The 13899-nt window shown below is 38.8% G+C and overlaps 1 protein-coding gene and 1 long non-coding RNA gene across 2 annotated transcripts; both read left to right on the top strand.

Annotated features, from left to right (window-relative positions):
• The first annotated feature begins 642 nt into the window (after positions 1–642).
• Positions 643–2247, top strand: LOC139708753 (uncharacterized). Its single transcript, XR_011709384.1, has 3 exons — positions 643–717; positions 1509–1586; positions 2214–2247. It is a non-coding gene; the product is annotated as an uncharacterized lncRNA (long non-coding RNA).
• Positions 2248–2292: 45 nt separating this feature from the next.
• On the top strand, positions 2293–7667 carry LOC139708728 (HAUS augmin-like complex subunit 8). The gene is made up of 5 exons (XM_071620661.1): positions 2293–2301; positions 2878–2997; positions 5468–5609; positions 6293–6443; positions 7489–7667. Exons 1-5 carry the CDS (start codon positions 2293–2295, stop codon positions 7577–7579), a joined length of 513 nt encoding a protein of 170 aa, XP_071476762.1. The 3' UTR covers positions 7580–7667.
• The last annotated feature ends 6232 nt before the right edge of the window (positions 7668–13899 follow it).

Below are 13899 nucleotides of genomic sequence, written 5' to 3'. Positions count from 1 at the left end.
ATTAAATAATCAACGCTTTTGTGCTTCTTGTTTGACATCTGATGCCCCCTTCATCACATTTGTCTAGTTTCTCCTGGCTAAGCACTGTACCAAAGATGTGCATATCTTTTCCAGAGTTAGTGTGCACCCCATGGGCTACGTTTTGAGAAGTGCTCCTAAACTCAAGCCCAGACAACAGATGGCGCTATTCTGCTTCCAATGCAAAGAGGTTCAAATATCATGCAGAGCAGTCAGTTGCAGAAAATCATTACATATTCTAATAATACACATGTACAATCATGAATTTTTAGCACAATAAACAGCAGAATATTCTATATACAGGTGTGTCCAAATGAGATACAGAAATTGGCTTAGAACAACCCATGAAGGAAACCTTCAACAAAAGTCTTGTTTTGATCACCATTTTTCCTGGTCATAATCCTGAAAATGGATTCGACAGAAATTAGATTGGCATGTTTGTGATAAACAGAGAAATTTTATGCATGATTACATTCAGTGAATTCGTCATGATAGATGTGCAGTAATTTGTTTTCCAGGATTGAGAGTTCAGAGTTTCTGTGAATACTGTTGATTTAGGGATATGTTCTACATCATGTCTTGCTTTGTTTTGTGTTGCTTTGTTGTGTTTCTTCAGCTGTGTCTGAGCTAGGTGGACCTCACTCATCTGTGTCATTGTCACCCACTCATGATTCAGCTTACAGCTCACTGGGCAACAAGGTAAGATACTGTCATTGCTTCTAGTTGTGTTGTTTGAAATATCATTTAATTCACTTTAAATGTTTGCTTGTTTCTTTGTGGTTGTTCATTTTTTATCATTATTTCTAAATATCTGATACAAAGCTTTTTTTTAACCATTGTGGAAGTACTTTATACATGTGTGTGTGTGTGTGTTCACTGTATTCTCATGTGGTATTTAGGCATTGCAGGGTCATATAGTCTAGGATGTTTCCTGTTAACTTTACAAAAAGTGTTATTAATTTAGACCCATACAATGTATGGTACTTCATCATCTTCAGTAGATTTGAGCTTCTTTAGTGGATGATTTTTGACTGCATAGTTCCCAGAAGATTCTTCCAATGTCAGCCTTTACTCACTGATGATGCATTAAAACACAATTTCGTAAGGGTTTTAAACAAATTGATCCATGAATTTATAGAGGCTAAATTGCAGAAAAGAGTGAAATGGAGATAATTCAAGCATGGCGCAGAACTACACTTATTTTCACACACAACACCCCATTCACATGCATGCTGAAGGGCAGCAGTTGATGCTTCAGTTAGTTTGTGTGTGTGTGTGTGAAGAGGGGCTGCCTTGAGCAGTTCAGGGATTAGAGCTGTACTTGTCAACTAAAGCCAGTCAAAGTTGAGATTTCTTTAAACTGTTTACAGATTACTGTTTGGCTATGTACAACACACCAAATGCAAGGTGTGAAAGTTTGTGTAATTTTTCCTCGCTTTGATATGCTACTCTAGACTAATGTTGTGTCTTATGCTTTCTTGTGCGAGCAGCCTATCAATGAGCCAACCCAAGAAGACCTCAGTGTCATGTATGCCAGATACGTTCAGGCTGCGTTCCTCGACACAAAGGTGAAGTGTGATGTCATGTCATTCAAATTAGCTTTAATGACATTTGATGATTTGCCGATGTACAATGTAGGCGACTTAATTTTGTGTCAGGTGCTCACCAGTTTGGCTCTAGCTGATCACTCTGTTACAATGTTCTTGCAACTTATTTCATGTTTGTGTGATATCTGCAAGGTAAATACAAAAATTATGCACCAAAGACCCTTCCACCCAGCCCCCCCCCCCCCAACAAAAAAAAAAACCAAACAAACAAAAAACAAAGACAAAATAAAGGAAAGTGGAAGACCTGATGATACTGTAAAAGTGGATATTTTCTCACAAGTTATTTTTCATGCCTGGCCGGGTAAGATGAATTTTGCATGTTTCTAATTCCATGGAGTCAGGACATTAACTACTGGAACTTATGGCATGCAAAATATTTGTGTGCTCATATTTTTGTGCTAGCATCTGGTTGTGCAAAATTTGCAAAAATGTCCATGCTGCGAAAATTTCCACTTTTCCAGTATTATTGCTGTTATAGGTTAGAGGGCATGTTGTGTAAATTTCTGCATGTCCAAATCATGTGTCCATTCTACTGAGTAGTGAACATGCCTGCTGACATGTTCAATATTCTTGTCCTTTTGTTCACAGATGAGGAAGGTGATTACTGACAAAGAAAAGGAGGTCAAGGTAAGTATACCCAGTCTGCCTCTTTTATGGAACAAAGACGATGGGTGTGGTTTGCACAATGCATATGATTCAGTTACAAATATTGGCACATTAAAGCAACTACCCACATTATAACAGTTTGAAAGCCTGAAAGTCTGCTAACCTGGCATTCCCTAGGCACCATAAGACGTCTGTCCTGTCTCGATGGAGTGTGTGTACCGGTATTTCTGATTTCAGTAAGATAATGCTCCACATTCAAGTTAGGATTTTATCTATGTATCACTTTCTCCACAAAAAAAAAGAAGAAGAAGTAAATTTGTCCTTTTCATTTCTGCTGAAGATTTATGGTAGCATCAATGTTCAGTGCATTCAGCAAGACTTGAAAAATAACTATTTTAGTGGGGCATTTAAGAATCAGTAGGTTTACCTGATTGATGATAACAAGGGAGGGATTTTGTTCTGCAGAAATTCTATTGCCAGTACTTAAATTCATCTTCATGTGCACCAAAATGCATTACCAGGCTATTTCTTGTTTGTAAATTACTTTTTAACACCAACACTAATGAGTTCACAAATTTCACTGTGGACAGAATGACGTAGGCATAACAGGAATGTTTAATGTTCTGTTTCCTTCACACACCGACAGAATCAAATGTTTGCGCTGTGGAAGGAGAATGAGGAGGTGGCAAAAAAGAGGACACAGCTGGAGCTGAGGCTAGCCAGACTGAAGCACGCCAATGAATTGGATCAGCAGCTCTTGGTGCAGGTAAGTCTTAACCATATGTGACCGGCGACAACGGTTTCAGGCAAAAGTCGGGCATTTTGAAAATTCATTTTTTCACTGAATCACATTGCCCATTTCCTAAGCTTTGCATTGATATAAAACACTTGCATTCTTCGGCACCATAAGTGGGCATGGAAAGTGAAATAAAATGCACTTTTTAAGTTGTTAGCCTGACAAAATTGTGAGAAAACGGGCTTTGAAGATTCACCTCTTTCTTTAAGACTTGATCCGAGCGGCGATACGAGGTGAGAATCACCCATCCATACGATGGTGCCAATCGATGTTAAGCTCCGCCTCTAGCAACCACATCGCCTTCTGATTGGCTCACTGAGAGAGTCAAATTTCCCGGGCACCCTTCCTAGGAGCTCAGCGTATGGAGCCGAAAAACAATGCGGTTCGCCCGGGTTTGTTTTACCATTACGTCTTTCAAGATGGCGGATACGATAATTGCACGTATGGTGTACATGTGTATGGTGCACGCATTACGCAATGACATCCACACGCCATGTCCATGTGCATAAACAGGAGCGGGTGGCGAATCCACACATTTACAAATCGCGTTTTCATTGTTGATTTGACTTTATCATTGCCGACCCTTTTGAAGGCAGAAAAATGCCAGTGCTGGCAAAGGTCACGCTTCCTGTTTGTTTTGCTTTTACAAGCCGTGCATATGTTGCCTTGTTCAGTGGTGTTAATAATATTAAAGCAAACAAACAAAAACACGACTCGTTAGTTTGGTGCGATCTTGATGTGTAGTATTTGAATATAACTGGTTTCATGTCACCTCTCCTTTCCTCTCATCTACCCTCCCTTGAGTCAATCTGCTGTCATAATTTTTACTACATGTACAAGTAGACTATTGTTTTCTTTTTCTTTTCACACGATTATGTCGTGCTATGTACATGATATTTGTTTCACTTCCGTTGTCGAACATTGCGGTAGAATAGTTTGGATAGAAAGCCAAACGAAGAGCACGCACTACTACAGCGTATAAACCACTATAGCAAGAACAATGGAGCATGTAATCGTATCGTGCACGCGTGGACAAAGCATTCCCCAAACGCTGCAACTGGTGTCTCCGTAAGCCGAATTATGTAAATGTGTGTGACGCACCAGCCAATCGCATGCGAGACCTTGCGCCGTAGCAACGCTGGGGATATTGGCGCGGCGTTCGAAAGAAGCTCGAAACTGACGAGTGCGATCCAACATAGGGTGCTTAAAATTCCATTTTCGATATGAAAAACGTAGTCTTATGCTACGAAATTTAGTGTAGATGTAGAAAACGTATCAAAGATTCGATTTCTGCAAAAAACCCAAATCACCAAAAATAATGGTAAAGATCTTTGTAACCCGCCTAGGAGGAAATTTGGTATTGCGACTTTTGCCTGAAACCGTTGTCGCGGGTCACATATGCAGAAAACGTCTGCTCAGTGGAGAGTTTAATATTGATGTTTTTCTTATTATTCTTATCCTTCTTTTGTTCTTTTTATTGCTCAAAATGCTGCTCTTCTCTTTGAATCTTGTGCTTTGTTTTGTTTTTGTTTTTTGTTGTTTGTTTGTTTGTTTGTTTGTTTGTTTTTTAGTCCAACCTATCAGATTTCATTCTCAGGATGGATTTGTAGGGTTGGTGAGATTTGGAATCAGGATCTTAGTTTTAGAGGTGGTGAGATGTTGCATTCATAGTGAATGTAATCTAAAACTCAGTGGTTTGTGTGAATACATTTTCGTGCTTTTTCCTACTTATGTATGTTTGTTGAGACTTTGTAACTCATTGATTAAATTATGAATGAATATATTCATCAAGATTCAGAGATTGAAATGACCCATGGCAATCTGTCTGTCTTAGATTTCTGATGTCTTTGATTCAGATGCATCCAGTCTTTGAATAGTCCCAAACTTCATAGCATTGCCTTGAAGTTTTTTGTGAAATTCACTCAACAGAAATTCAAGTTAGGAATGGATGCCACAGATAAAGTTTCAGACAAAAATCTGATAAGAGACTAGCACAGATTCATCTCTCATTGGACAGACTAGTTACGTGATTCAAACCAAATGAAACCAAGAGTTACTCAATATTTTCTTGGAATTTTCATGAGCAGTTTGAAGAAGTTATCAAGGAGGCTATAAACCAACACCACCCAGGGGAAAATGCAATACTGTAAAAGTGGAAATTTTCACGCATTTCACGCAAACAAAAACTAACATAAAAATTAAAGCACGCAAATATTTTTGCTTCCAATGTGTTCCAGTAGTTGATGTTTTGATTCCGCTGAATTAAAAAATGCGAAACTCTTCTTTTCTCGCCAAGCACAAAAAAAAAAAAAAAAAAAAAAAAAATTAGTTGCATGGAAATATCCACTTTTACAGTATGCCATGATGAGTGCAGTGGAGACTCTGTGCTTTCTGGGTGGTCACAAGTCTTTTCTCTCTCAATCGATATGGTGGTATACAGGAGCAGGGTCTTGGGCCACTGACGTCCCACCTTGCCCAGTTCAAACAGGAGTACAGCACCCTGGCACACGCCCTGGACACCACCAGACACCAGGTGGAGTTGACTGACATCCTGGTCCCAGACGACCAGGATGAATTCAATGGTGAGTGCCATCATCAAGGAAGAAAAACTCCAGATTATGTCAAAGTTGATTGAGCTGATTTTCTAAAGTGTAAAATAACACGAGATGTTGAAACATTCATTAAGATTTAACAAAAAAAGGGGGGGTATGAATTTCGAAAGTTTCATGGGTTTCCACTGATAGTAAACAGATATATTGGTAAGAGTCACATATATGCAAACTAGATGAGACAAGGAGGCGTATGGCTGTGAAAAGCAGAGATAATGTGTGACAATCATCTTCAAGATATATTTTTGAATCTAATTAAGACAAGCGAGTAGCAGTCGTTGCAAACTGCTTGGTAGATGTGCTTCTGAGCACCGCTCACATCGCACCTGTGTCCACAATATTAATCTGAAAGTCTGGAGGTTGCAGCATGCAAATTACTGGTAAAATGCCATTTGCACGTTTGAGCTATCAAATCTTCTGATGCAGCGGGAGGATGTCTGAAAACTGAGATATCTTTTAATGTCCTGAGAAGATGGGAAATGCATTTGACACATCACATACATCAGCAGACATCCAGTAATGAACACAAACGGACATGGGCATGTGTAAAGATGCACCTATTTTGTGACTGCATTAGCCCATGGATCAAACAGAGACCATCGACTTGAATAACACCACCTCTGTGGATTCTGGTCTGTGTATTTTGTATCACACAGATCGTCTGGAGAGGGAGCTGGCGGAGAGTGAGGCCCTGCTGGGTGAGATAGCGGCCGTGACGAGGACCAAGCAGCCCAAAGTGGAGGCCCTGTCCCGGGCCATCAGCATGCTGGAGACAAGTGTGGCCCAAGAGAGTGCAGCGCTCCTCAGGTTGGTTGTTTGGGAGTGCAGTAATCCAGGAAGCTTTAATACATCACGTACCTCACCTTAACCATAGTGATATTCGGTCCACCATGCACCGAATTCTTTCATGGAGTGAGGGATAGCCCTGAAAAAAGTCCAACTCAGTCAACATTTGTGAGCTCACTCCAAAAAGAGTTGGCTGCATGGTGGACCAGAAATCACCGAGGCTATGCCTCTTGCCATGAAAACCTTACGAGGATACCTCACTGTGTAACGGAAAGAGAGGGAAATATTTTGCTTTGATTTTTGGCAATTGTCCTAGAAAGTTGAATTTCATTTGTTTTGCAATTTACAGCAGGTCAAGACATGTATGTATGTTTGGTTTTTTTTTCTACTCTCTCACTCACTTTATTATTACTGTCAAAAATGAAATTTTTTGAGGAATAAGTTTTGCAACATTGTACTGAATGAGATGAGTTTCTCCCAGTTTAAGTTTGCTGGCTTGTCAAAGCATGGTGTCAGAATTGAAGCCAACCATATCTTTTTTTAAAATTTTCATTCAGTATTTTGTTAACTGGCATTCTCATCTAATTAGTTTCGCATGTTGTCCTGTTATTTAAACCTAATACTTGGCTTTTACTATAAAATTGAAGATTTCCAGGCAACCTAGTTCCCATGTTGAGCTTAGAAGATGAATTCTGCTTGTTTTGAATGTCAAAAATTGTTATGGTATGATTTTCCTGTAAATGAGCCCTAGATCTTGATGGAAAATGCAAACAAAAAAAGGGGGGGGGGATATGATGCAACATTTAGCCCACGGGTCAGAGGTCATTTCCTTATCAACGATGAAGGAAATGACCTATGACCCACATTCATTGACTCCTGGATGTGTTATAATGATTATCAGAGCAGATATTATTGGCCTTCACTCACTCAATTCAATAGGTCACTGACTCCAGCCTTGTGAAATAAGAGTTGACCATTATTGCTCGTGATTACGATTCTCCAACATATTCTTTCCATCTCCCTTTCTCTTTCTCCCTTTGTCTGTCTGTCTGTCTGTCTCTACTAGATGCCAAGAATTGGTGGCTGCTACGTCCTCCCTCTCAAACCACGAGACGTCGATGAGAATACAGCGGCTGGAGCAGCGCCTGGAGGAGTGAGATTGTCGCTGTCACTCCTTGCCGGGAACCAGCCCTCCTGGAGATTACTTCTATCATTCTCTGACAGAGCACAAGGCTTGTGCTCAATATTTCTCTGCAGTCAAGACTTTCCTCAAATGTCGTATATATTCTCTCCTCAGACCATTGGCATACATTTTGTAGCTCTCTGACAGAAAGGAGGTAGATTGGCATCGACATTTTAGAGTTCAGCAGGAATGAACCATGCTGCTTGTTTTATATGCTTCTATTTCTTTTTTCTTTTCATAGAAATGAAATAGTTTCTTCAGTCTCTGTTGCATTCATCATCAGTTGTATAGTCGCACAATATTGTACCGTTCATCATTTCCTGCATAGAAGTCCTCTCTTAATAAGACTATGCGTCTATCTAAACGTACACTGGTATACTCTAGTTCTGACTTTTGGTGCGACTCCCAGTATAGCAAAATCCTGGGGACCGACACTTTTCTTTCGTTCTATCGAAATTTCATTATATTTGAACAGAAAAGTACATACAGATGTGTAGATGATGGATTTTGCGACGCGGATTTTTACTTTGTTGTACCGAGTATTTTGTTATAACTGTGTTTAGTTATAATGGGAGTGCACTGTATTTACATCAGCAAGAAAATTATATTCCTGTGAATGTTTACATTTTTTTTTTTTTAATGCTAATTTACTTGAGATGTTGGCAGTGTGATGTAAATGGTTCATGGGAGTTTGTTGGGATTGGAGGTTTGTCCCGTGATATGACAAGCATGAGGTTTAATGTAGATTAATTCATGTGAACAAGAGTTTAAGCATGTGCAATGATTATTAAAAAGTAAAGCTGTAACATCGTCGCTATCATTAAAACTTCATTATTGTCTTTTTTATTTTTGCGGGGGCATTGTCAATTTGGATAAGTACATAATTATTTATAGTTCTTGATTAGGTGAGAGTTCACATATATGGTACCAGCAGTCCTGGTAATTGAATGGTGATGTTACACCGTACCATCCTAAGTACCGCTAGGCTGACATTGATCTCAACCTTTTGCTTGCCTTTTGTAAATAAAAGCTAAAGATGTGGTCTTCCTGATCTGACTGGTTCTTCCAATCAGAAATTAAGTGTAAACATGGATCTTCTCGGTCAAGAGTTTGACATGCCATGAGACCAAAATGTGTGAAAGTGCCTGCAAATATATGTCTACTCATGTCTATGTGTGGTCTTTTGTGATACTTTTCATGTTCTTCCACCATCATTTTGTGCATACCTGTCATGATTTTCAGAGCTGTCTCTACTCTGTGTATAGTAGGACCTGGTATGCTTTACAAGATGTGCTATTTTTCCCACAAAAATCATGCCCTAGTATGTCTTCCAGCAGTACTGTAGACATTTAAGATGCGTAATGGGTACCCATTTCACAATAGGCGCAGTCAGACTGGCAAAAGATCAAGAAGTTTAAGATCGCGATCTTTAAGATCTCGAAGGTTTGCCAGTGTGACCGCAAAACTTCCAGCAAAACTTCTCGGGAATCTTCCCACATCAACTAGGGATTTTTCCCCCACCCCCTCCAAACTTCTCGATCTTTTGCCAGTGTGACCGCGAGAAACTGAAACTTCAGTTGCACAGAACTGAAAAATTGCACAGCCCTGATGACACATGAAAGCTGCTTCCAAGTATGAATGAAATTCTTGATACAGTATGCACCAGATTGCACCATAACTCTCTATCCTGAGGAGGGGGGGGGGGGGGGGGGGCGCACCCTCTTCCATCTCGGTCATATGCTCGATTACATCTCTCACTCTGAACTATCATCCCATGTTGGCAGCCCTGGTTAATGAATGACCTTTTACTTGCACCTGTCGTTTGTGGTAAAAGCAGTGTGTGTGCCCCTGTGTCAACTGAGAAAATAAAATGTACACATGCAATGCAAATGCATTTAATTAATGCATTGCCAACTCTGCATTACTTGAATCTACTGGCATTGAGAATTGAATGAGCTTCGACTTACATGACATAAAGAACACAGAACATTTTTTATATTTGGGTCTGATAAGTTACTTTGACTTAGGCAGAAATGTAAATTATGCAACTGCAAGTAATTCAGATTTGACCATAGCTTATAAATGATGTACATAAAAATCAATAAAGCTGCACTTTATATCTCAGCAATGGCTCCACTGGTCTTTTCTTGTTATCTATGACTCTTGTGTCCTACAATCATGAGCTGGATGCATAAACAACAAGAAAAATGCATAATTTTATTTGATATCCAAAAATCCCTCCACTTGGCTTGCTTACATAAATTTGTTGTGTGAATGTTATTTATGGTTGCCTGATTCCTCCACTGTCGTCATACATATTTTTGCCATACTTATTATTGTCATACATATTTTTGCCGTACATAATATTGTCATAAACTTTACATTTGTAGGGTGACTCTGTAAGGCGAGGTACATTTACATGTTAAAGAGGCTGGCAGGACAGAACACACCTTTACACCATGATAGCCTGGTATAGACTGCCTGTGGACTTCTACCTGAAACCCATAGGTTTTAATGATCAAGTACATGTATAGATATACATGAACATGATAGAAGGGTCTGGATACATCGAACCTTCCGGTAACACTGAACATGGATAAATGACTGGGAATTATAAAGTTGTGTGTGTGTGTGCATGACCGTGTACGTGCACATGACGGTGTACGGTATATATTAATGATTGATGGAATCAAAAGGGGCCTGAGTTTTCAATCAATTTAATCCATAAATGATTAAATGGATTGTAAACAATTGAATGGATGTGTATGATCCACCTGTATAATGTATACTACAAAAGTATTCCGGTAATGGGTATGCATAATTATTAAAGTATATTGGTGGATATCTTCCCAAGAGCACCATAAAAAAAATAATAATAATAAATATATATATATATATATATATATATATATATATATATATATATATATATATATATATATATATATATATATATATATGATACACATTGTATAACACATGTGTACTTGATAAGTGGATTCTTGGATCCATTGCATTGATACAATTGCACGGACACATCAAATCATGAAATTCATCAAATTCTAAACTGGGATTCTTTAAATGTAAGGCGCAAAAAGCATTTCAATTCCATGGTTTTCAAATGTCTCCATGACTACAGTGCCCCATATCTTAAAGAATCATTTAATTTCATGTCCTGAAATTACTCTCTCCGCTCAAATGGTACCCTTTCACTGCCAAAACCCAAGACCGAATATTGTCGAAGAATGTTTTCGTACAGAGGTGCTTCCAGTTATAATGAATTACCTTCAGAGCCCAAGTGCTGTTCAAGTGTAACCAGTTTTAATAAAATGATTAATGATGTTATTTTGAAATACCTTTGATTTAAAGGGGAAGGCTAGTAACTGATCAGTGGGAATCAGTGGAAATGCTGGGAGATGATTGTTCCAATCCTTATGGGATTCATTCAAGAGTTCATTGTATATCTATTGTTGTGTGAAAATGATTAGCTTCAGAATGGTCTCATATTCAAGTAATGTGCAGTTTAATGCTTCCAGGTTAGCGTCCCTGGTCAGTGACGGAGCATTAATCTGCACATTACTTGAATATGAGACCGTTCTGAAGCAAATCATTTTCACACAACAATAGACATACAATGAACTCTTGAATGAATCCCATCAAGGATTGGAACAATCATCTCCCAGCATTTCCACTGATTCCCACTGATCAGTTACTAGCCTTCCCCTTTAAATGTGGCATAAAATGAATTGTATTTGTTATTTGTATTCTTCTTTTATAATGTTTATATTAAGATACACGTGTAAATATCAAGTCTATAAAATATGGTGGGTGGGTGGGGTGTTACTAAATTCTTGCTCATTTCTTTTTAGATATTGTTTTAAAGTTATAGTAATGTTTGTTTTTTGTTTTGGGGTTTTTGTTTTTCGCATTCGATGTTTTCTATTGCATTTATAATTTACTCTGTTCCTGGACCCCTCGGTAGAACAGCTGTGTCGTGTAGGCACAGCTGAGTAGGGCAATCCAGCCGTATTTTAAAAATCATTCTGTTGACTGTACGATTATTGTTTTGCTGTTGTTTTTTATACGGAAAATAAATAAAACAAAAACAAAAAACACATATGGTAGATATCACAGTGGCCCTACACAGTGGGCCTAAGTGGTGATTTACATTCTGTTAGAGCATATAGGCAATCACGTTTTTTATGTTATTTACAACTGATTTTTTATTTGTTCATGTTTATGTTCATATTTTCCTCGTCTGTAAACCCAACAGTGCAGTTTGATCAAACTTGTTAGCTGTTATTCCTGATAGAGTTGTACAAAATCAGTCAAATTGCATCGACCAAAACTACAGATTTTGAATATCTCAAGATCAGGAAGTTGCACGGACATGACATATACCGTAGGTCACATGACTATTAATTGAATAGTTTGGAATGTTGCTCGTGACAGCTAGTGTCACTTGCAGTCTTGAGTCATGTAGGGGCCTTGGAGGGGGAGGGGGAGGGGGAGGGGGAGTTGAACAAGTTTTGGGATTCACCTTTTAATAATTAGGAATTGCCATCATAACGAAGTATAGTTTGTTTGTTTTTGTTTGTGATTTTATATTCCTAGAACCCTATCACCTTATGCGATTGGAGGATTGTATTTGTTTTAAATCAGCATTGTCTTTGTCAAAGTGTCTCACTGAGCGGCGAAGGGAAGGTATTCATCTGACATTATATTTTTATCTTCCAGTGCTTTACCCACCAACAAAAACAATAAACAAAACAACAAAATCGTTCACCAAACTCCGCCACCTCATGTAAGTCCTACTCTTGGATGTGATGCCAAGACAAATCTCCTCACACACACAACACTTAAAAAACACACACCTTAACCCTAACTAGGCCGGGGGGGGGGGGGGGGGGGGGGTGGAGGGCTCGACATTCCACGCGATATATCGCCGTCACAAAAAGCTATTGCTGCGATGTTTCAGGACTTTTTTCTTTCGAGTCTCCCGCAACTTTTTACACCAAATTCGCGACGCTGGTGCACGTGGTTCCAAAGTTAGGCATAAATATGTACAATGGCATGCATGTCAGACCAAAAATTGCTCAAAAACGTGAATTCTTTGTACAATTTAATGCAAACTGTGCTTTTAGTCAAATTTCGTAAAAGCATGATTATTTTGGGGTTTTATTGATTAAAATCAATTAATAGCACATTTTCATGTTCTGAACAATGACACGGACAAATTTCAGTGAAAAAACAATGGAAAACAAAAAGTAAAAAACAGAGAAATACATAAGAAATTTAAAAAACAATAAAATACTTAAGAAATTTTTTCTGATGGCACAAAGTTGTCAGATAAATTTGCTCCCAGCCAATGATATACAAGGATTTCGATAGCTTGTAACAGTTTGTCAGAAAAATATCCGACCAAACTGCTTCATGAAATGCCCCCCTCCCCCGGCTCTATAACCTACCGAAATAGCTCGACCTAGAAAGGGTTTGAATACTTAAAAACACAAACCTCTCACTTGTCCCCCCCCCCCCTCCCTCTCTCTCTCTCTCTCTCTCTCTCTCCTTTCTCTTTTCTTTCTCGATCCATCTATATTACAGTATGTGTGTACATGTGTGTGTGTGAGTGTGACTGTGTATGTGTGTGTGTGTGTATGTGTGTATGTATGTGTGTGTGTATGTGTGTGTGTGTGTGTGTATGTGTGTGTGTGCGTGCGCGCACGCGTGTGTGTGTGTGTGTGTGTGTCTGTGTGTGTTCACTTAATTCTCCCGGCTCTACTGTAAACGTTGATATTTTTGCGTGATTAATTTTTCGCGCTAAGTGGGTCAATTAAACATACTCGCGGGTTGTTGAATTCACGCTGTGCAAGTGTCAACCTATTCAAAATGTGTAAAGAAAATCGTGACGATATTTTCATGGGTTTTAGAATTCGCGCCAGCCAGAAGTAGCGCGAAACAGGCGAAAATTAATGTACTGCAAAAATTTCTGCGTTTTATACGGATCTGAAAGGTTTGCATGTGGTATCGATGCTTGAAATTACAAAGTTGTATTAGGTGAGTTTCTATAAAAATCGGTATGAATAAAGAGTTTGGTGATGATAGGCCTATTAGAGATTGACGATTGCATTATAGAGCAATTTCTGAATTGCCTCCTTCTGGTGGTAACGTAATGTGGCCAATGAATCAATGGTTTACTAAACTTGACAGACTAGCTTCAGTTAATGTAGATGTAGATGAGGGATATGTGCGCTGTTGGTGATTGATGCTGTACCCAAAATACTTGAGTCATAC

Source organism: Diadema antillarum, unplaced genomic scaffold (assembly GCF_040938485.1).
Source record: "Diadema antillarum isolate AM-2024a unplaced genomic scaffold, OU_Dant_1.0 seq00001370_RagTag, whole genome shotgun sequence".
NCBI lineage: Eukaryota > Metazoa > Echinodermata > Echinoidea > Diadematoida > Diadematidae > Diadema > Diadema antillarum.
The sequence above is the reverse complement of the archived record's forward strand: the minus strand, read 5'-3'. Positions and strand labels throughout refer to the sequence as shown.